Here is a 24,386-nt window from a genome sequence, read left to right as displayed (position 1 = left end):
TAATGTACATCAGTGGGCAGTTCCATTAGTATTTCAGTCAGGTATTTGTAAGATTCGATACATTCAAGAGATGTCAAATATAAATTAAATTCAGATAAAAAAATACTAAAGATAGGGGAGGATCTCAAGACTCTGTTTATGAATAAAGAATTTTGCTAAACAAAAAATTAGGTTACAACAGAGTTCTATTGTTTTGTCTTTCAATAGTATTCCAAAAACTACCATATCTCTAGAAATAGAATTAGGGAGTGCAATTTTTGATTTGATCCATCTTTCTAAACAATTCCAAAATGTTTTAGTCTGACTGCATTCATAGAAGAAATGGTCTATAGTTTCTACATCACTTTCACAGAATGAGCATTTATTGTCATCAATATTAAAACGGATTCTTAGTAGTTCTTTTGATGGGTAGATGGCAGTTTCTTTAGCTTTTGGTTGTATAGGAAGTTTAAAAAAAAAGGTCTTGGTATTTCAATTTTTGTTCAAATTTGCAAAGAATGTTATTTTTATTTATTTTCCCAGGGAACAAAGTTTCATTTAGATAGTTTCTAATTGTGTGGTTATTGAATTTTTGATCAGTGATTGATATTCCATTAATAGATAAATCGGGTAGTTTGGGGGTAATTGGATGATATATTATTATATTTTGAATCTGATTAATAAATTGTTCTGGCAAGGCGTTAAGTAATCTTGTAAATTCATCTTTTGGAGGAAGGAACTGATATTTTGTACAGAATTGTTCGTAATTTAATATGTAACCATTAGTGTCCATTAAGTGTATAATAGACCAAATATTCTTCTCCATCCAATCTTTGTAGAATAATGACTTATTGCGATGTAGAATAAATCTATTATTCCATATGATAGAGGAGTGTGGCGAGTAGTTATGAACATATATCATTTTCCATTTTTTCTACAATGTTAACTGTGCTTTATTGGGGATTTCCCTTCCTGTTTAGTTGGGCTGTCCCAATTGGCTGATTATTGGTGGGTCTATTTAAGGGGCACACTCCCAATGGCTTAGGGGTCTGCTTGGAGAGACTGGTTGGAGAAACTGCTCTTCAAGGTCTGCTTAGAGAGACTATATTTAAAGTCAGCTTGCTGTGAGGCTGTCAGTGTTTTGTATTGCCTGCAATGGCCGGTTTTGTTTTCTTTATTTGAAAGTATTTTGTTTTTTTTTTGTCTTCACCGTTGCACCAGTAAACCGCTACACGCTTTTGAACTGGAATTTTGTTGTCCGCTGTTTCTTACCACCTTTTTGCAAGTCATCTGCTTACTCCTCCTCTGACGTGAGACGGGAGCTGGTGAGCCGTTTTCTCACAAATACCAAATTCAGTCTAATTGGATGGGAATCTACGTTGCATTTGACGCACCACTACAAGATGAATCGACAGATTCGGCGGTATTCATTCGCTGCAAATCATTGCAGCTTGGTGGCGGTGGCGTTAGCATAGTAGCATGGACGACGAGATGATTGAAAATGAACACAACGGAGATCTAGTCCTATTGGCAGACATCCATTTAAAATGTAGGCAACGGCATGAAAAAAGTGGTTTCTACTTTTACTTTTATACTTTAAGTAAATTTACAAGCCTGTACTTTGTTACTTTTACTTGAGTAAAGAAGTTTAATCAGTACTTCCACTTTTACCAGAGTATTTTTTAACACAAGTATCTGTACTTTTACTCAAGTACGGAAAGTGAGTACTTTTGCCATCTCTGGTAATATTTGTTTCCTTATGAAACTTACATATATATAAATCTTTTTATTCATTTTTCTTTATAGAAGATGAATGAAAACATTCCAAACTGGGATTTTAAACCCTTTATTCCTCATTTCCAGTCCTGCAGGTTTTGCTGTTCTGCACCTTTTAGATGCTTCAACACACCTGAGTCAACTTTAAACCATCAGCAGGACTCTAAAACTTCACTACAGCTTCCATTCATTGGATTCAGGAATGGAAGCAGAGACACATGTAAATGATTCAGGACTCCCAACCTGCAGGTGGTGGGTGAATGGCAGCTGCCTTCATCTCAACCTCATGCTCATTCCAAGCAGAAGGTCAGTGACCCTACCTGAGCCCTCTGATCATCAGCTTCTCCTCTTCTCTTCCCATCCGAACGCTCAGCAGAGATCGGATCTGACCCAGAGCAGCCAGCAGGGTGATGGTGTCCTCTATGGACACTGCGTTGATGGTGTAGGCCTTGGGAAGAGCCCGGACCTGGATGGTGACACAGACACACACGTCTCTGACTTTTCTTCCCAAAAAGTTCAAAAACAATCCACTGGACTTTGTTTGAAGTTTGAAGACGTTTCGCTTCCCATCCGGGAAGTTTCTTCAATTCAGAATGGCAGAAATAGCGTTGAGTTCCAGGTTTCATAGGGTGGACCAACAAAGCCTTGTTTTGGTTTAGAAAACATGCAAATTGGAACGGACGAACGGGTCCACCCCTTTGGAATGGGGTCGTTTGGCTTCATTGTCAGCCTGCAATGTCCCATACCTGTCTATGTTTCTGAAAGGGGGGTCGTTAAAGGGAATTGTTGGTCTGGCTGAATAGGCGAGGTCTTCTGTTCCCGTGTAAAGGGGTTGGGGCTGCGATGATAGTGGGAAGGAATCAACTCTATCGCTACATTGTTTTTGAAAGGTAAAATCTGTTTAAAGTCTTAAGGAAGCAGCTTGCTTTGCATTTTCGAATTCTGCCAAGTGGTGCCCGACTTTACATGAGTGAATAAAGTGATTGTGATTGGTCGTTTATCAAGGGGGCGGGATTGTTGTGGCGGAAGGTTTGCAAACCTTTTTGGTTGTGGCCGGTTGGTTGGAAGCATCTTGCTAACCAGTTAGCAACTTAGTGCTAGTAGGTTCCCAATGGGAATTTCCATTGGGACCAAGTAGCACTAAATTGGTGACTTAGAAACGACGCTGTCAAGGAACGCTCAAGAACATGCAAGAGGAGGTGAGTTTAGTGTCGGAGGTCGTGGATGAGTCTCCTTTGTCATCCATTTTTTATTTAGAGGAGGAAAGCGGGGATGAAGATGTTGTGGAAGAGGACGCCAGGGCGGCAGAAGCTTGGTTTGGTGTAGAAGGCTTACAGCCGTACATGTTTGAGCCCTTGCCTCGCAACGCTGCCAGTTCTGTTAGCTCTACGCCTGAAGAAGACACAGACGTCCATCCCCGTGAACACTGGGACGGAACTCAATGGGAAAGGAAATTATTCTGATTTCTGATTTAAACCGTTGCGTATATTAGCTGCGACATATGAATCAAGATGATATGACCGAAAAAATTTGATTGACAGATGAAAGTTGATATATGACTGGCCGAATATAGGTGTTCAGGCTGACGTATAACTAACTGGCCTGCAGAAGATAACGGAAAAAAAAAACTGATTTTAAGACAGAATTTTTTTTTAAATAGAAATTTGCCCTTAGGATGCACTAGCCTCTGACTCTCCTGCGCGCGTCACAGACATTGCAGAATAATGCTGGGGTTGTCATCAGGCGTCATGATTGAAATAGTTCATCTTTCTTCTTCTCCTGTTGCCTGTTCCACTCAGGGTTCAGCAGAGCAAAACATCAGCCTCCACCTCACCTTACTATTGTAAGCCCAGCCATCTGCATGTCCTTCTGGATTATGTTCAGGAATCTTGTCTTCCACCTGCCTGCAGCTTAATTAACACTCACTAATTAAGGTTTTCTGATCAATACATGTGAACTAATGTTTCTTTACATCTGTGGCTCTACTGCTGTTTCTGTGGTTCCTGCAGCTCTGCTCTTATTTAGCTGTCAAATCCAGAAACACAAGCCATATAATCTATAGATTGGTCATTCCACTTCTGTTTAATCTAATCTCTTAACATTAACCGGCTCCTTAATGAAACTCTTTGTAGCTACTGTTTTGGTGAAAGAGAAAGGACTGAACCATACCTGTCCCCCGATGCCGTCGTACTGTCGGTGAAGAAGCACAAACATGGCTCTCACCAGCTCTGGGTCCTCTATGACCGACTCCTGAGCCCAGCGGACCATCGTGTCCGAAATAAGCTGCTGTAACGTACCTGAAGAAATGGACAGAAGGGAGCTTAGACAGCTGGAACAGAAGTCAAAGGGACGTTAACCTTCTGGATTTCTTTTTACCACACCAGCTTCATTCATAGAGCACTGAACAACTGAAAAATACCCAAACAACAAAGAGCTGAACACTTATGAACTGAAAATAACCATAAAAAGTAAGTCCTTTATTCAATTTAGTTCAAAAATACTTTCTTAATCCCAAAGGGAAATTAAATGTTGCAGAAACTCATAGGTTATTTTTTTTAAACATGTGTAGATGCTGTAGGCAGGAAGGATCTCCTGTAGAAGTCTGTCTACAGTAGACCTGGAAAAGCCTCTGACTGAAGATCCTCTGTTGGTTTTTAACAGTCTGATGAAGAGGAGGCTTACTGTTGTCCATCATCTTCTTCCTTCTCTGTAAAATCATCTCCAGAGGTTAACAGGTTTCAGCTTGTTCCTGTTTCTTCTGAAATCTCCAATTATCTCCTTGGTTTTTTGACCTTCAGGATCAGATGATTGTTTCCACAACATGCCACAAAGCGCTTCACCAGCTTCTGGTCCATCTTTGTTTGTTTTTTATGTTACAGCACTAGTGACTCATTTTTCTGAAGTAGGCTGACAGGAAAGGGGGTATCAGAGAGGGGGAAAGACATGTGGCAAAGACCACAGGTCGGATTTGAACCTGGGTCGGCCACGTTGAGGACTAAGGCCTCTGTACATGGGTTGTGCGTGCTAACCACTGCTCCACCTGCACGCACAGCTTCTGCTCTATCTTTGATGCTCCCAATGACTGCAGTCATCCCAGTATTTCTGCAGATGACAGCACTCTGTCTGGTCCTGGAAGTCAGAGGTGAACAGAGGAAAAAGGAATGGAGAGAGTACCGTCCCCTGTGGTGCTCCTGTGCTGCTGATATAGGAGCTATATAATTTTAGACCCTTTCACACCATGTAAACATGTTGTTTCAGTGAAAGGCCTTATACATACTTAGCAACACACAGAGAATACAGTGGACAGGATGTTTGAACAGGAAACCCTTCCACACAGAAATAATAGAGCGGAGAGGTGTAAGACGAGTTTATGCATCAGGGAATCTTGGCAGTAACATATTTTTCCTTTTCAGGCTATCATGCCAAAACACCACACACACATTCCAGTCAGCATTGCACTTTGTAGTGCACGCACACTCACACCATGCTACAAAGAAGGTATTGTGAAGTTAGGAAGCTGAGGAGGAGACATTTCTTGCAAGAAATAAGGTTAAAATTTATTTAACGTCCTCTGACGGAGAGCTAGTGTCAGGGCTCCTGTCTGTGTGTTTTGTTTCTGTGTTTGTCTCCCTTCCACCAGCAGGAGGCGCCTGGTTCCGGTTCACCTCCTCACACACCTGCTGACGGGTACCTCATTAACGGAGTGCCTTTAAGCTGCTGACTGCCACTACCTCGACGCCAGAGTGTTTGCCAGTTTTTGGTACTCTAGCCAAGCTGAGTTTTCTCTGAGTAAGACTGAGTTCTTGTCTCCCTGAGTTTTAACTTTGTTTTTTGTCTTTGCCTCTCGGCAGGAAGTCATCCTGCAAACTGGACCTTTTCGGACCTCCTCTCCCAGGAGGGATCAACTGAGTCTTAAACTGAGCCAGGGATTCAAACAGGAGATTTGGATCCTGTCTCCTTTGAGGACGTTGAAATTACTCTCTGAGCAAGGGAATCATCTTCACCACGAACCGTTCAAGTACAGCAGGAATTCTGAGTGGCAATCAACGTCTCCGTTCCCCTACACCGTCCGAGTTCTGGGTAAACCCTGTTCCGCCCTCCACCGAGTCAGACAAACTGGAAAACCAACACACAGATTGGAGTCAAGGATCCTTCACTTCTCTGGAAACGTGAGTCAACAATCAGATCCTCTCCTTCAAGATCAACGAATCAAAATTCCCACTGAGCCTTAACTAACTGTCTGTCTTCCGGTTGAGCAGAGTTCAGGGAAACTCTGCACCGAGCTTAACATCTTGAATAAAATCCGTCAAACTTTTCATCCTTGTCTCTCTGTTTGGTTTCACTGCATGTGGGTCCGAGCCTTAGATAAAATCATGACAGATAGAGCTCTGACTGTAGCATTTCAATACATACATTTATACCTTACAAAATCAAATACACTCCCCCAAGGGGAACCAACTCTCCCCCTGCATAAGGAATCTTCCTCACAATTGAACATTTGGTTATTCCCAAGAAAAATCACTTCAATTCATCAAGGACATAAATTTTAGCCAGATAGACACTCAGAACAGGTATCCTGTTCACGGCATGAAGGAGGCTGTGTGAACTCATTCTCATCTCTCATCACCCTCCCTTCACCTTTGTCTAGTGTAGGGAGGCAACTACTTTCTGTCCTCCCCAATATTAACTCCATAACTTAACTCCAGCATACAGACTGGTACAAGACTTATAAACAATCACCCCCATTTATGCAGGGAAAATGCACACTCAAAATATTTTATCTCACAAATAGGCCAACGTGGGCGTGCAGGTGACGCAGTGGTTAGCGCAGACTACCCATGTACGGAGGCCTTAGTCCTTGACGCGGCTGTCCCGGGTTCGAATCCCACCTGTGGTGCTTTGCCACATGTCTCTGCCCGTCTCTCATAACCCATTTCCTATCAGCCTATTGTCAAAAAATATGAGCCACTAGTGCTGTAAAAACTCAAAAAACAAAAAAACATGCTTCCACAGTATAAATATAGCTAAAGAGGGTGAGGCAGCTTGGGGGAAAATGCTTTGAGACATGAGCGCTATATTTGTGAAATTTTGGACAGCATTGGATTTCGACTTCTCAATATCTGTGTTAACTGCGACACACACGCAGACGACCTGGTTTCTGAGCATAAACCAGCCTTCACATTTATCAGATTAGAGCCAAATAGGCAGAATGATGGTGAATATCGTTAAAGTGTTGGTTCCTGATTTACCAAGCCAGAAAGTGTCAGAAGAACACAGAGGTTTCTACTTTCCTTCTGGAAAGTTAAGTTAACTTAGTTGCTAATGCTAAGACTTGGCAATAGGATGAAAAACAGCATGGAATAATAGAGGGCAAGAGCAAGTCTGCCACCTACTGGCTAGAAGGAATTAAAGGAAAAGTATATTCAGAATTCAAACTTCTGAAAGTTCTTTATATATTAAATTATTCCATACTGTTCAATAAATGATCAGTGTTTTTAATTCAGAGTAATTTTCATGTGAATGTGCTTTACTGGAGGCATCCATGTTTGTCAAAGAACACTACTGCCACCTACTGGTTTGTGACGTCACGGTGCGGTATCGGCTGTTGATCAAGTCCCAGTGCTGTATCTGGTGTTTGTCACAACGCGCTATTATCCAAGTCATCTTGAAAACATTCTTCTTCCAAATGTTGGCTACATATTACGGGTTTTTTCTCTGGCCAGAAGTGCGATGGCAAATCCTTCCTCTTCAAGTTGGCGATCCAACGACCAACCCGTCCGTGGAGGATCAGGAATCAGAAAGGTGGAATAACTCTGTTTTTTTTTCACTTTTACCCGATGTATTCCAACATCCAGCTGCCATGCACGTGGGCATTGTCAGTTTCACTATAGCTCTGGTGAATTTCAATGGTGAATTCCTCTGGAAATCTTCAATAATTGTTGTTGATTGCAGATGTGTCTAGTAGTTCCCATTGATTCTGCTTGTAAAGCGGGGAGAATGGCGCTAGGCTTACCGCACCGTGACGTCACTTCTGGAAAATGGCAGGAGGGAGGGGTTACTATAATTGGACAAAAATGGCCGCTCCTGGACTCAGTGATCGCGACAAAATTTTTTTTTTTTTTACTGATTAATGCTAAATTCATGAAATCACAGCAAACATATTAGTTTTAGGTATAAATAATGATCCATTGATTATTCCTTGCTGACCGGACTGTTCCTTTAAACTTCTATCACTTAATATGAAACCTGCTTATTTGAGGATATAGAAAATATTAGAAAGTAAGTCAGATAAAAAAAAAAGAAATTTGTAGATAAACACTTTGGGGATGATCATTAGAGTCAAAATAAGGAGAACTAAAGTATATAGGAAAAAACGAAAATAGAAAGTATTGTTCTATAAGTGAGGGTGCTGCAGGTGGTTTATAAAGATCTATGTAGAGGATCTGCCTTTCCATGGTAGTATTAACAAACACAACCAGATTGAACCCAAGATTAGACACAACTCTGAATCTGACCAATTTTATATATAAATGTCAACATTTCTCTGCAGTGAGTTTCAGGTCTAATAAAACTCTTTGCAGGTAGTGTTGCTTACGCTACGTTCAGACCGTAAGCAGCAGAAGCAGCAGAAACGCGCGTGCTGCTTCATTTTTGATGCCTGTGCAAGTTTAGATGCGCGGCTGAAGCATCTTGAAAAAGTGGCTCTGATGCGCGTTGGGCGGAGCTACCCTATCCTTTCCCTGCCTGGAACAATGGCAGCTATATTAGCTGTGATCAGAGGGTAAAAAGTGGTTTGAATCTATTTCTAAGTGAGAAAGTCCTCCTGAAAACATGGTCTGTGCAGTCAGTTCATCCAGATTACCATCCTGCCTTCAAAGATAATTTCTCTGTGGGAGCCGTCAGACCCCCACATACATCTCTTATATGTTTTAATCAGTCAATCTAATAAAGATTAGAGCCTGATTGTTTTAGAAACACTCCCACAGGAACCATCAACCCTCTGGTGACACCTAGCGGTGGCGGTCCATGAGGAGATACCGTCTGTTGGAACGAACAGAGACTGGCTGGTCAATTCAGCTATTAATGTGTGTTTGGGATCTTACTGGGTTTTCTGTCCTTTTTTTCCTTCGGCAGGCTGCTCCTCTTCTTCTTGAGGTAGGACACCTTCTCCACCAGCGACATAAGGCGACCGCGAATAGTGAAGTCACTGTCACCATCGACTCCTCGTTCCTCATCCAGCTCTACAGCACAGCCACAGGGTGGAAACATTTCCCCCCATTAACCCTTTATTTAAATAGCATTACAGCTTTTATACTCGGCAGTAAAATGTTTTGGTTTTTAAACTGACCACAGTGTCTCATCAGATCTTCATGGAAGTCCAGCAGCTGCTCCCGGATGTACTCCGGACAGGGACACTCCCGCTTGCTGTCCTTGAAGTTCAGCAGCATGTTGATCTGGGAAGTTAATAGAGAGCTGGTGAAGATTCTCTGTCATCTGGGTCATAGTCACTAAAAAAACTAAACACTGGACTTTGTTCTAAAGTGCAAGAATATGCATGTTTTCTAAGCCAAAACAAGGCTTTGTTGGTCTACTCTAGGCATCCCCAAACTCGGTCCTCAAGGCCCCCTGTCCTGCAGGTTTTAGAGGTTTCCTTGCTCCAGCACAGCTGATTTTAATTGAAAGCTGATTAACAGGCTTTTGGTCTACTGCAATCATTATAACCAGCTGTGCTAAAGCAGAGAAACCTCTAAAACCTGCAGGACAGGGGGCCTTGAGGACCGAGTTTGGGGATGCCTGGTCTAATCCATAAAGCTTTGAATTGACGCCTATTCAGACATTTTGAATTGAAAAAGCTTCCTGGATCACATTTGATCACTGCTGCACTTTAAGGAATGGAAATGTTCTGAAAGCTGTACAGAGCGACATTTAATTTTTTTATACACACAGTGTATACTAAATGACAATAAAAGTTGTCTAAGTCTAAAGCCAGACATACACTGTACAAGCTTTTGCCCTTTTTGGACCAATTCTCTAATCGTGCAACAATTTTTCAATGCAGTCGACTTTCAGCCTGATGGTGCGTGGTGTAGTGAACAGGGGGTAACGAGGGGCGATCAGCCTCTAATGACCACCTCCCCATCAGTAATCATAAGGTCGGGAGAAAATTAATCATGTTGTAAATTCAGTCGGCCGTCGTAAGGTGGTCGTGGGCAAATCGCTTAGTGGGCAAACAAGGATTCTTCTTCTTCCTCTCAGAGGAAAACCCAGCAGCATGGCGGGGGTGCAATGAGTGAAATGGAGTTCTTTCTATAAAACTGGCAGACCGTAGTAGCCAGGTTTGCTCAGCCATGTCTTTGTCCAAATACGTCGTCGCCTTTTCTTTTTTGGGCTTCCAGCACAAAATTGCCCAAATTTCCAAGCGCGCTACCTAACACTTCTATGTGTTTGGCTTTCGGATAAACAAGTCCGAGTAGCTCCATCTCACTGCGGAGCTGAATCCCACCTGGTTTTTAGACGTACAGTTTGAGCAGGTAGATCGCAACAGAGCGTCAGATCGCAGTGTGAGAGCAAACATTGTGAGGTACCTGAGGATGCAGCTATTAAAAGGCTAACCTTAAACATAGGAGGTAGATGAGGAGAAACAAAAATAAAAAACTTTTTCCCTGCATGGCACAATGTGAGCTTGTGAAACAAACAAACAGGCCTCCATAGAGCAGCTGGAAAAGGGAATAAGTAGGGAAATGGGAGGCGGAAGTGAGAGTTTTAAGTTTTTTTGGAGAGATTTAAAATAAAACAAATTAAAAATGTTGGTATATGCTTTAAACTTCAAGCTGGACATGATGCCAAATGTGTTTTGAGGAGCCTGAGTGTCCAGTTTACATGTAAAGTCTATGGTGGACACATGTCAGGCACCAGGGGCATCAAAAAGTACTGTAGGACGGTTCGACCATCTGGTGCGGCGCCTTTGAAGCGTGCTCAGTGTTAACTGAAGTGCTGAGCGCCTCCAAAGCCTCAAATAAGAAATACTCAAATTTGGATTTTTCTGCAGCTGGACGCAGCACGTCAACCAATCAGAGAAGGTGATCTGGTATCTGGCTGCGATTCAGAGGCAACATGCAAGCTGTGATCTCTCCTACTGTAGAGCTGTCAGCGTAAAATCATCAATAATGAACATAAACATAAAAGGCTTTCACTTCTTTAGGTTTAGATAAAAAGCAAAGGCCAAAAATAAAATTCCACCTACCTGCTCCTGAGGGGGAGATCTGAACTCTTTGGTCTTCTTGGCGGTGAGCGCAGCGGACATGTTGAGAGCCAGCATCACCTCGTTGTAGCGGAAGCGCTGGTTGTCTTGGAGACAAGCCACAAAGTCATCAGAAAAGGCGACCACCGCCTCGATGCGGTGGCGAACCTGGCAGTCGCACAGGTACTGCAGCACATGGCACATCTAGAGACAAAACGCAGGGAGAGAAAAAACAATGATGCTACGTCTGTTTCCTGCTTTTTAGGAAATTGTTTTGCTCTCTTTAAAAGTATCCGTTCTAGTTGTTATACATCTATAGAAACCCTTGTTTCTGGCTTTATTTGATATGATCTTACGTTCTGAACCTTTTGTTTCTGTTTAAGTTTTTAGTTTGTTCTCTAGATTTAGATATTTTTTGTATGCTTGGTTTTCTCTTCCTGGTTATCTCTTTTTTCAACACTGTTAGCACTGTTATACGTATTCTTTTCTCTTATCTTTAGGTCAGGTTTTCCATGGCGTCAGTTACATCCAGTCTCTTTTCTCAACTTTTTCCCTTGGTCATTACTTATTTTTTACTCAATAGTTTTATTCCCCTTTAGCGTTATTTAATTTCTTTTTAGTTACCTTTAGGTTATGTTATTTCCCCTGGTTACTCTTTGCTGCCCCCTAGTGTCCTTTCCTTTCCCCGTAGCTCCTTTTAGTTACTTCTGTCCACATCTGCTCCCTATTAGCTAATCCTCCTTCCCATTATTTCTGTCTCCCATATATACACCTCCCGTTCAGTTCCTCGTTGCTGGATCTTTGTAATTCTTTAGGATGATTCCTCCCTAGTGTCTCCTAGTTTTTTGGTTTTTGAGTTACTTGTGGATCAGTTCTGGATTCCAGATTTTTACTTCTTCATTAAACTTTGCAAGAAATCCTCTCTGGCTCCTCTTCTCCAAAATAACATCCACCACCCTGGACATTATTTTGCTTCACAGTCCCACTGAGTTTCTGACTGTGATGGATCCCCCTGTACCTCTGACGCTGTCATTTCATATTAGGGCAGTTTAGCATCCTGCTAAAAGTAAGTAACATTATGGTTTCTTCTTTGTCTTCCCTGCAAACTTTGATCAAATAATGGGTAAAAACTTATCAAAATATGTGTATTTTCCCTTAATTTGAGCAGCAGATAAGACAATCTGCCAGTTTCTTCCTTTAAGATGAGATAGTTTGATCTTATTGATCATCTCCTGCTGCAGTCAGGTTACAGGCTATCAGCGTTTCTGTAGCTCCTGTTCCTCCAGCTTTAATGGGGTGGTCAGGAGCATCACCTGGAGCTTGACAGGCTCTGGCAGCTTCATCTGCAGCAGCCCTCCGTTCGGCAGCCTCCTCCCTCCGTCCTCTCCTCTTCCTTTGGTTTCAGCGTTCTTCAGCACCTCCGGCCTCCCAGGAGCCTCTTCCTGGCCGTCTCTTCGTTCGGAGAACACAGAAGGCTCGATGAGCTGCAGGATGTTCTTCAGATCCCCGTTTTGGAAAATGCCCATGATGAGCATGGTGTAGATCAGCTTGATAAGCGGGACGAAGAGCAGCTCTGTGCTGCCTCCCACCGGATCCCGCACATGCATGCTGCCTTCCCGCACCGCCTCTGTCAGCATCTCGATGGTTTTCACCTTCAGGATATCCAGGGGGAACTCAGGGCTGTACTGGAAACAGCTTCCTGATCCGTTGTTTCCGCTGTCATGGCACCAGGAATCAGCCACACGTATAAAACTGGGGCAGGAGAAATGCATTCTGGGTCTGAGGGAGGTACTGAGCCCGATGCCCGGCAGGCCGTGCTTCTTCAGCTCGTCTGGAAACAGAGTGATGCTTTTAGTTTGGTGGGTCATGGGCACGATGTACTCGTTGTTCATCATCAGCCGGGCCGTCGCGTAGCTCCTCAGGTGGATGTCGATGAGGAGGTCGTAGTAGCCGGCGCGAAGCAAACCTGCCCAGAAACACAAAAATACAACTTTACCTGCAATAAGGGCTTCAGTTTAGAAAGTAATACTACTTTTTTTTTTTTTTTTTTTTTTTTTTATTGCAAAAGAAAGTACATGAACAATATAGAACACTAATAATTACAAAAATATACAACAGCAAAGGGTTTTACAGAACAGAACTATTATTATTTTTATTTTTTTTGGCACTCAAATTTTTTGCTTTTGCATAAGAGAAAAGGAACAAAGTAATACTACTTAACACTAATGTTACAACTGTAACCAGTGGTTTGATCATTATTAATCTAACCTAAATAGTTTTAACAGGGTTTCCGCTGGTCATTAAAAATCATTAAATGTGATTATCATGGTATTTAAAATGCTTAATTAATAAAAAAAAATAAAACATTTATAAAAACAGTTTCATCTAATATATCGCATATAACTGGTTCTGCGTGTTTGCACGGAACTGCTTCTAGTTGATCGTAAAGCGGTATGTTCAAAAAAGAAGTTTGAGAAGGATTTTGTCGTATATATATATATATATATATATATATATATATATATATGTATGAGAGACAGAGAGAGTGTCATGGGTAGTTGATGGCATTAAAATAGTTTTTTATAAGACCATTAAAATGCATTAAATTAGAGATACTCATTCCTGTATAAACTCTGTTCAACCAACTAGATTGGTTGTTTTTCCAACCAATCTATTCTTAGAATCTATCCAACTGACAGAAACTCTCCTCCAAACTCCCACATTTTGACTGAACACTGAGGCTGTTTAAATTGCTGCCGAAGTTCGGGGCGACCTGAACCACTTCCCGAAGCGGTCATCTGGTATGGCGCGGTAGCGAGGCTTCAGATGTCATTGATTTTGGCTCCTCCCCCAAATGAGGCGAGCCTCGATACGCGCTTCGCGGAAACATCCCCTCCATTACTCGACACACGCCTCGGCGCCTCGGATCATCTTATAACATAACTACTACTAAGATTCTGATGAATTCATAGCTTTGAGTTACAAGTACTAAGAAAACGAGAATATTTAACTTTCCTTAAAAGTTTAAAAAACAATCCACTGGACTTGGTTTCCAAGATTTTAAGACATTTCGCTTCCCCTCCAGGAAGCTTTCTCAATGCTTGCCTGTTTCCAAGCAATACAAGGCCTTGTCTCTATAAAGACTCAAACTCACTGCAGATCCAGACATTTGAATTGAGAAAGCTTCCTGGAGGGGAAGCGAAACGTCTTCAAATCATGGAAACCAAGTCCAGTGGATTGTTTTTTAAACTTTTACAGAATGACTATGACCTGGATGACTGAGAATCTTCATCAGCATAGAGAATATTTACCACTATCTGAATAAACAGATATGAACGAGTGTTTACGGGTCAATTTATTAGCCATCTATAACTATTAGTATTCAAACTACAGATTATAATATGCATGGTAACCGTGAATAAAATCAATAATTCTCTCATTTCATAGGTAATCCTGCCTGAAGGTGAACCTTGTTACCTGGCATGTACTTATTCTCTATAGCCTGCAGGAGCTGCGCCTCATCCACGTGGGAGCAGAGAGCGTGAGCCACTCGGTTGTTTCCCAGAGCGCAGATCGCAGAGTACAGTCTGAGCGTGTGGAAGTGAAACTTTAACAAATCCTTCTGCTCTGACAGCTCCAGGATGTCCACCGACCTGGAGGGCAATTAGAGGTGTGAGCAGGGACAGGGTGGTGGCAGGGGCATGCTGGGGGGGCGGGCTCTCTCACCTGTTCTCCTCAGGTATGTGCAGAGACATGAACTGCAGCGGGTCATTACAATGGACCTGCCAGCCGTGTCGATCGTTCACTCTGGAGGTGGAAACCTGGACGAAGTAAATGGAGTCAAATCTGGTCCATAAAACATGTTTTATGAATAAAATGCGAGAAAATAACATGTTGCTTAAATTAAAATTTGAAGGAAAGAAAAAAAAATCTTCGGAAATTACATTTTCGAATGAAAAATGTTTTAAGAATAAATAAACAAATTAAAAAATTTTACAGTTTAATTTTTTATTAAGTTTTTTTATAATGTATTCCTTGCTCCATTTTTTTCAAATGTATTTTTTTTTATTTCCTCTTATCAGATTAACTTTTTCCAGATCCCATTTTCCTCCTTTCTGGGGGCGGGCTTTTCTCTGGAGCAAAGACGCATTTCTATTGGTCCGCTGGATGTTAGCAACGACATTTTGATTGTTCCAGAGAGCGAGCCTTTGGATTGGACGGGAAGAAAAGCAAACGTGATCTGGAAAATGCAATTTGAAAGGAATTTATTTCATAAAACAAAATCAAAACTACAAAGAAAAAAATATAAAATCTTTTAAAAACAATAGAAATGTTTTAATAAATATGAAATAAAAATTATGAAAAATTGATTTGAATAAAATATTGTTTCTCTAAAAGCCTTTTTGATTTAAATGTTTTCCAAAATTTCTGAATAGATTTTTTTTCAAATGTCTTTTTATTCTTTAATACAAACAATAATGGAACAAAAATCACTCCATAAGTATTCGGCTCTTAGTAAGGCTGGATTGGATTGTTTTGTCCCAGTAATTTCTTTAATGACATATTTTTACAAATATTAATGAATAAACTAAATTCATTTTAGGATTAAATTCTTTATTTGACAAACAGGAGTTCCTGCCTTTAGGAAGTGGTTGGGAACGCGGCTCCATAGGACGGGAGTGAGGAACTGCACGTGGAGTCGTGGAGGACATTGAGGAAGCGGATTCTTCCTCTCGCTTTTAAACAGACCAGCTGACAGAGGCATCACGTTCTGCAGGGAAACAGAAACAAAGTTGGAGAACAACCTAAAAACTCAGTTTAATCAGTTCCCTGGAGGAGCTGAATGATCAACAGCAGAGGGTGTGATTGAAAATCTGCAGCTTTATGCTACGTTCATCAGTGCGTAAGCAGCAGAAGCAGCAAAAACGTGCGTGCTGCTTCATTTTTATGCTTGTACCAGTTTAGTTCTGACGAGCAGCTGGAGCATCTTTGCTGCTCCAGCTGTACGGTGGAAAAAGTGGATCTGATGCGTGTTGGGCGGAGCTACCCTATCCTTTCTTTGCCTGGAACAATGGCAGCTATATTTGCTGTGATCAGCGGGTAAAAAGTAGTTTGAATCTATTTTGAAGTGAGAAAGTCCTCCTGAAAAAACATGGTCTGTGCAGTCAGTTCATTCAGATTACCATCCTGCCTTCAAAGATTAAAAGCTAAAGTTCAATTTTTCCAAATCCAACAGCTGCTGCTGAAGCGCGTCATCCTCCTGCTGCTCTAAACGCGCTGCAGGATCTTCTGCTGCACCTTGATGCGCATCAACCATTGAGTTTGCATGTAAACCTGCTGCTTCTGCTGCCTCTTAGGATGCGATCTGAACGTAGAGTTAGAGTCAATCAGTAATTATTCCTTTTATCGAGTAGGGAAAGTTTTCATCTGATGTTGTTAGTGTGGAAAGTAGAAACATTTCCACTAGGATGGTTCAAAGATATCACCGTCTTCATTCGTTTTTTACTTAGTTGTTGATCCAACAGCAAAGATTCAGGTGCTTAAGTGTAAATTATCTCTTCTTTATGCAAAGTTATGTTTTCAGAAAAAGTTGAACGTTTCTAACTTTTTGTGTCGTTGAGCTTCTTAACACTAAGTGTGTCATCTCTCTCTGTTTATCCTCTACTCAAACAACAAACTTCCTTATTAAACTCAATGATGGCTTTGAGTCCGTCCTAAAGCATCAAGCTCAAAACGAAAACTAAAAATATCAATAACTCATTGAGCAGACATAAACTGCATGAATTAACTCTCCAGAGGTCAATATAACAAAAAGATGATTGGCTGGAAGCTTTGAGGAAACAAACTTTGGATGTTTCTAAAGTTACTGATGTTAAGTTCAAGTCGCTTTGTTCATCAATGATCGGTTTTGTCATTTTTATTCCTTGGATTTAGGAGACGAGATACCAAAATGCAGCCTTTCAAAATAAAATCCCTCACTGGAAAATAACTAATAGAATTGATATAAAAACAATCGAATACTTTTGGCTAATTTTCCCATTTCCCCCAACAGTCAGAGGAGGATGCTCACTGCTGTCTATGACTTCCTGGTTAGGCAGTCTCACAATTCACAGTGGAATTTAAACACATCACCTTTTGTCTGTAAGCAGCTGATGGAAATGAACCCACTGAACCCCCAGTCCTAAAAAATGGAAAACATTTCATATCTCCTGCCAGTGTGTCCTCCCACCTACCTTAATGCGCCCCAGTTCAAACTGGAAGACGTTGGGACTGGTGGCCTTGGCAAAAACTGCAGGAAACAGTTTTGTGCTGGGCTCCACCTGTTCACAGAGGACAATGCTTTAGTGACCAACATGGGTTTTTTTCTAGCAAACATGACATGAACATGATTTAATAACACAGAGAGCAGTTCTCAGGCTTTTTGGTTAAAATTCTTCCTGCTGGGTTTACTTTTTAAAAAGAAGCTTTCCCATTGGTAATATTGTAGCAGCCATTAAAAATGGCCGTTCCCATCCAAACACCAGCTGAATGGCAGCCAACTTCCAGTCATTGCAGTGACGCCCTTTTGCATATTTTTTTACTCTGACTTCACCCTTTCATTGAATTACAGGGTCTGACCAGGAGATGACGCTTCTCTTTAGATCATAATGTCCAATAATCATGACAGAAAGAATATTTTAATACACAGATTGATGTTTAAAAAGGAATTGTAGGGGACCAGCCGAGGACCAGCCAGGGACCAGACAAGGACCAACAAAGGAAAATGGGGACATTTTGAATGGCTACTACTCTACTTGCTGCTTGGGAAAGAGTTGTGATGTTGGGACCATCTCTGCACAGTCCGCTCTCTTTATGGTCTTTAATCTCTTTGTTTTCTTCTTGTTTTATAACATGCTTATCTTGATTTGTCTCTTTCCAGGTCTCTAACCCTCAGCCTGTTGAAGGGATAGTGTGCAACTAATTAGGCTTTTTATGAGCAAAAATCTAGTATTGCTTTAATAAATAAACTTTGCTTTAATAAATAATAAATAAACTTTGCACCAAAGATTGATCAAAATGGCATTAAAAATGGAAGAGCTTCCGTAGTTTAGAAAGACTGGTTTATAAATATATAGGTAGCTGATCTATGGGGAAAAATAACTGTTAATTAATACATAAGCCTACGTGTGCCTACAGTGAGGCCAATGTGCCTAGAGGGCGGCCATCTTGGATCGGACCATGGTTCAAACAGCTGCTGTAAGAATGAGGCGCCTTAGAACTCATTTTAAATGATTTAAAATGAAAGACAAGTCAGAGATAATATTACAATAATTTCTTCCATGTCACAACCCATCAGCTGTTTTACTGCCACTGATGGGTAGGAGTCGTAGCAGCTTCATATCATGTTATAACTTTTTAACTAATTTCCTTAACTTTGAATAATATTTACCAGGTCGTACACCTACACATACATTTTTATTGGCAGTTACGAGCTGCCATCTTTGATTATGGTCGCTGAAAAGGGACAAACTCTTTAGCCTTACACATTATACCCATTTTTGAGCCTGTGTTGTTGGTGGAGGACGATTATAAAACAAACAAAGGCATTCATCAGTGCGTAAGCAGTGATGAACACCCTCCTGTTCAAAGGGAGTTTTTCCTCTCCACTGTCGTGATAAGCATGCTTAGTGTAAGGGATTGCTGAAGAGTCAATGAGTCGATGCAATCAACTGGTTTTCCTTAGATAGAAAACCTTGATTGAATCTGACCTGATGATCTGGTGAACTGAAATGTGCTTTCAGATGACATGTGTTTTGAATTGGCGCTATAGAAATAAACTGAATTGAACTGAATTGAATAAAGTTTATCAAGAGGCAGGATTGTTGGAAGGTTCGCAAGCACTTTTGGTTGTAGCCGGTTGCTTGGAAGCATCTTGCTAACCAGTTAGCAACTTAGTGCTAGTAGGTTCCCAATGGGAAATTCCATTGGGACCAAGTAGCACTAAATTGGTGACTTAGAAACGACACTGTCAAGGAACGCTATGGACAGAGGAAACATGCAAGAGGAGGAGAGTTTAGTGTCGGAGGTCGTGGACGAGTCTCCTCCGTCATCCATTTTTTATTTAGAGGAGGAAAGCGGGGACAAAGATGTTGTGGAAGAGGACGCCAGGGCGGCAGAAGCTTGGTTTGGTGTAGAAGGCTTCCAGCCGTACATGTTTGAGCCCTTGCCTCGCAACGCTGCCAGTTCTGTTAGCTCTACGCCTGCCGAAGACACAGACGTCCATCCCCGTGAACACTGGGACGGAACTCAATGGGAAAGGAAATTATTCTTATTTCAACCGTTGCGTATATTAGCTGCAACATATGAATCAAGATGCTATGACTGAAAAAATTTTATTGACAGATGACCGTTGATATATGATTGGCTGAATTTAGGTGTTGAGGCTGACATGTAACTAACGGTCTGCATAAGATAACGAGAAAAAAAACAGATTCAAGAACTTCTCTCCAATGCATATCAACGTATCTGACGTGTTCCAGACGACCCCTAAACGTGTTTCTAACTTCCAGCTACTGTATAATGGCGTATTGGCAGCGTTTTGGTATAAAGTAGGAAACCATCAGTTCTCCTCCAGACTTCATCCCCATCATAGGGTGAGCCAGAAGGTGAGCGTGATCCTCCCTGCATTCACGCCCACCACCAACAAACTTCCTAGCAGACATGACACTAAATCTGCTGCCACTAAAAACCTTCTTTCTTTGTTTTTCTTTATTCTTTTTTTTTTTGCGGCGGTAAACAGCTGCTAGATTAATACAGCGATCAAAAAAATTTTTTTATGCAGACTGGGCTAACGAAGTTAGGCTGTCGTTGGACAGAAGTTCTGGACTCGTTATGGATACTCTATGTATACGCCCAAAATTGAAAAAATACATATAAAGTTCAGTGTATGCCAGAATTTTAGGAGATTCTGGGACATGGGGCAGCATTCGCTGGATAAATCGGCAAGGTGTGACAGGAGCCTCAGGCTGTTATCTGTGAGTTTTTTTGGGTGAGAATTGACCTAATTTGTATGAAATGACAAAGGAAGGCAGAAAACGTTTCATCTCATCAGTACCAGCGGTTGGACATTACAGCCAAAGACTGTTCACATTACGTCCAAAACCCAGTCATAAACATTTGCAGACATGTTTGCATTAACCCCTTGAACCCTACGGACCCACCGGCGGGTCCAGCTGCTACATGACCTCGTAGTTTTACCAAACCCCCAGTATTGATGTAAAAAAAATATTTGGCACAGTTTGGTGACATTTATGGATAAATGTGCCAAAATGGCCTCTCCGCCTAAGAAATTTCTCACTAATACCATTCTAAAATAAATATGATTCATCTGATTGAGTCCAAATTTGGTATATTTTTACACAACATTTAGATTTGAAAGTCTGTACTACTTTTTTGTGCTATAAATAATATTTTGGTAGTGTTTTGCAATGTTTATTTCAAAGAAAATTTGGGCGAGGTTCAAAAAATGCAAAATATTTTGTATTTTGTCCCTAATATTTCAGGCAGGGTCAAAGCTACAATGGTGCTGACACCAGAAAACCCTTCTATGACATCTTACCTTTACAGAGGTACCAAAAGTTTCTTCTTAAATCTAATAGCTTTGAGGCTATAAGTTATTTACTTTTGTGCGTTTTTGTCAGGCAGAAATTTATTTATACCCCCTTAGGGTGTAAGAGGTTAAGGAACAAAAAGTCTGGTGTTTACCTGGTAGTAAATGCTGAGTTCTTTCCCATTAGCAGTGAAGGTGAGCAGACCGTTTGTTGTGTCGACGAGACAGCCGATCTCCAGGCCGTTATTGTTCCTGCCCTGACCCGGGCTGCTGCTCTCTCCAGCCCACACCATGTAGCAGTTACTGCGCTTTATGCTGTAGGACAGTTAGCAGGAGAGGGGATTACAGATTAGCATCAGGTTTAGGATTAAGGAGATTCATTAAACTGCTATTTCACAGCTCAAATGATAGATCTTCCTACCATTGTCTCAGGTAAATGTTTAGATTGCCACAAAATGAAACAAAGCAACCACAACATCTAGTTTTTGGTCAAATATTATAACAGGTCCTAGCCATTTTAATTTAGAAATTAAAACAACAACCAAAAGTGGAAAATACCAGAATTAGGAATTATGTTTGACAGTTTTCATCATATCTTTATGCATTTAGTGAGCAGATACTACTTTGCTAGTTTTTGTCTTTTCTATTTGCTGCAACAAACAACTCAGCAACCAAAAGTATATAAAAAAAATCTGCTCCTGTGAGGTTTTAAAGCCACTCTCCTCTCATACATGCAGTTTCTCCCTCCTTGAAATAAATTCATTGAAATACAGCAGAAAACACTGAATGCGTAATTGTTTGCACACTTAAACTCTGGCCCAGTCCTTTATTCATTTAACAGCCATGCCTTGAGCTCCCTCCATCTGTATCCATCGTTCATGTCTTGCTGTTTGTTAATAGATGTTTATTTTTTTTGCTTTAATTGAGACTTATTTAGATTCTATCATGTGAATGGCAGCAGAAGGAGGGGCTTAAAGGACGGGCGGAGTGGCACTGAAACACTGCTACCTAATGTTCAGTTTGTAGATCTTCATCCATCGCTGATGTCAGCTTCTCCTCTGCTGGGTTTGGTTAACTTTGCTGTAGAGACTGACACGGGAGTGGATTTTCACTCCTGTCCTGTCCCACTCCCACAGATAAAAATGGTGTCCCGTCCCGATCCCGGGCCAGAGTAGAAATCTAAATCCTGTCCTGTCCCACTCCTGGTGAAGTTACTCCCACTCCCATCCCGCTCCCATTCAGAATGACTCCCGCTCCTGCACCACTCCCATTGTTGTTGTTTTTGAGCGCGGGTGAAAAACTCAGAGCGGAAGTTACTATCGGTTTGCTCCCGCTCCCGTCTGCTCCCGTTAATGTTTAATCCTGTACCGTCCCAATCCCGTGATCGTTACTAATACTGACTCCCATCCCACGGGAATCCCACGGGAATCCCGTGACCCGTGGGATTCCCGAAAAAATGTCAGTCTCTACTTTGCTGTCTGAATTTTATGCTTAGCGCAGCCATCAACAATTTTAAATCACTTCATCGCTCCTTCAACTGACGAGCTGTATGGAAAAGCTTATTTTATTTTCCACCTTGACTTGATACCAGCTCACACTGCCAGAGGGCCCAGAAGATGGTTCAGTGACCAGGATAGTTCATTGTTGGCCACTGGAAACCAGTGGTACTTTGTTGATAGTGGAAACCTTTAGTACTTTATTGGCAACTGGAAATCAGTGGTACTTTATTGGCAACTGAAAATCAGTGGTACTTTATTGGCAACTGGAAATCAGTGGTACTTTATTGGCAACTGAAAATCAGTGGTACTTTATTGGCAACTGGAAATCAGTGGTACTTTATTGGCAACTGAAAATCAGTGGTACTTTATTGGCAACTGGAAATCAGTGGTACTTTATTGGCAACTGAAAATCAGTGGTACTTTATTGGCAACTGGAAATCAGTGGTACTTAATTGTCAACTGGAAACCACTAGTACTAATTGGCAACTGGAAACCACTAGTACTTTATTGGCAATGTGGTATTTTACCAAGGCAATGATTTTACTAACCTCTCATGGACTTTTCCCTTCTCGTCACCGAGGGTAACAGTAACAGTCCGGACCTTGTTCAACTCGAAGCTCGGGTCATACTGGTGGAAGTCAGAGGTCACCCAGCCAACCCACACGGTGCTGGGCTCCTGACCAGGGAAGATCCGCACTGAGTAGTAGTACTAGACGGGGAGAGAGAGGCGCAGTCAGGTTAACTTTACATGAAGAATCAGTTGATCAGGCGGGAAATAACTCATTCAAATCAGACATTTTGCCTTGTGCATAGTGTCATTGTTGTGTTGTTGCCGTGGTGTTTCAGTTGATGGTATATACTCAGACCTTATCTTTTTTTATTCTTATATCTTATTTTTACGCTTTTTATATGGGAAGTGTGTAATATTTCTTATTTTATTCTTACTTATTATTCTATACTTTATTTTGCCCTATTTTACTTTGAATCTCATTTTATCTCTTCTGTAAATGGTTTCACTGCAAAAAAAGAATTTCCCGTAAGGGATTAATAAAGTAATTCTGATTTAATTTTAAAAGTACATTTATTTAATAATATATAAGATTTCCTCACTATATATTTGTATATAAATATATAGTGAAATAAATGGAGCAAGATAACTGTCAATAAAAACATTTGCTTAGCTGTCTGAAATTTCATGTTAAGTTAATAAAATATATTTTAAAAATAAATTAATATAAAAAATAAAAATAATATAATAAATATTATTAAAAAAAAGCTTTTAAAATAACAAAAATTAAAAAAACACTTTTAAGATTTTTATTTGTTCCTTGTTGTTAGCTCCTAAAAACATTTGGTATCAGATGTTTCATCTGGCATAGTATAATTTAATAAGTCATAACTTTGCAAAGCTAAAGATTAAACTCACAAGAAATCGTAAATTTACAAATAAGAATCTCAAATTAATGGCTAAAAACTATACATTTACAACAAGGAATAATAAATTTGATGAATGGTTCTCTTTGTCCTCTTCCTCTCATTCAGTGGTGACTAGTAAACGACCTTGAGGTGCAATAGCACCACCAACTGGTAGGGAGTGTAACAGCGTCATCAGGGATTCTAGATTTATACTCGTAAATTTGGTATTTGGAGTTGTATATTTTATATTCTTATTTTGTAATTATGAGTGCTATTCATATTTTCATTGTTTTTTTTTACTGGTATTTTTATTGTTGCAAAAATGTGACCTGTATCCAAAACTTCTCAATCTGTATGCTTAGAAATAAAACATCAGATATTGCACGCATGAGCTGACGGCAAAGAACAAATACTTATTTTAGATTTATTCAGGTTTATTGAGTTACATTTATAAATGAATTTTGTTACCCTATAAAATGGTTTTATGGAGTTTTAGCGGTCGCCAGTCTGTAGCACTGTTTTTTGGGGGTCACATGTTGAACAGTTTGGGACTGGGTACAAAATTGGTGCAATAAATACATCTCGGATTGTATTCAGCTATGAGGAAATTGCTGATAGAAACATGCAGGATTTTGACATTTTGGATTGACATTTTCTTACAGTAGATGCTTGCATAAAGACTTCGTACGCCTCTCTGTCATCGGCCACCACCTCCTCTGATAGACGAGCAGACGAGGGACAGCTGTTGTCTGGCTTGTTTTTCTTTAATGTAAACCTAAAAAAAAATCACATCACTTGAGTTTCATTTTCATTGCTCACACAGAAAGACACAAGCAAAGCAATATGACCAAAATCATTTCTAATCATCTGGAGGATTATAGCATCT

The 24,386-nt window shown here is 40.7% G+C and overlaps 1 protein-coding gene across 1 annotated transcript in view; it reads right to left on the bottom strand.

The window, feature by feature from the left end:
• ryr2a (ryanodine receptor 2a (cardiac)) overlaps nucleotides 1–24,386 on the bottom strand; it is a 263,016-nt gene that overhangs the window by 116,027 nt on the left and 122,603 nt on the right. The window contains exons 32-44 of the mRNA XM_038303941.1: nucleotides 24,161–24,275; nucleotides 22,633–22,793; nucleotides 20,741–20,900; nucleotides 17,230–17,316; nucleotides 15,636–15,767; nucleotides 14,723–14,817; nucleotides 14,474–14,649; nucleotides 12,310–12,962; nucleotides 11,000–11,200; nucleotides 9,104–9,209; nucleotides 8,859–8,996; nucleotides 3,925–4,052; nucleotides 2,076–2,221 (exon numbers count right to left, since the gene is read on the bottom strand). Coding sequence (XP_038159869.1) covers nucleotides 2,076–2,221; nucleotides 3,925–4,052; nucleotides 8,859–8,996; nucleotides 9,104–9,209; nucleotides 11,000–11,200; nucleotides 12,310–12,962; nucleotides 14,474–14,649; nucleotides 14,723–14,817; nucleotides 15,636–15,767; nucleotides 17,230–17,316; nucleotides 20,741–20,900; nucleotides 22,633–22,793; nucleotides 24,161–24,275 — 2,298 coding nt within the window. The remainder of the gene's footprint in view (nucleotides 1–2,075; nucleotides 2,222–3,924; nucleotides 4,053–8,858; nucleotides 8,997–9,103; nucleotides 9,210–10,999; nucleotides 11,201–12,309; nucleotides 12,963–14,473; nucleotides 14,650–14,722; nucleotides 14,818–15,635; nucleotides 15,768–17,229; nucleotides 17,317–20,740; nucleotides 20,901–22,632; nucleotides 22,794–24,160; nucleotides 24,276–24,386) is intronic.

The sequence above is a fragment of the Cyprinodon tularosa genome, unplaced genomic scaffold (genome assembly GCF_016077235.1).
Source record: "Cyprinodon tularosa strain WSP-4 unplaced genomic scaffold, ASM1607723v1 ctg521, whole genome shotgun sequence".
NCBI lineage: Eukaryota > Metazoa > Chordata > Actinopteri > Cyprinodontiformes > Cyprinodontidae > Cyprinodon > Cyprinodon tularosa.
Note: the sequence above shows the minus strand (reverse complement) of the source record. Positions and strands in the feature narration are given on the sequence as shown.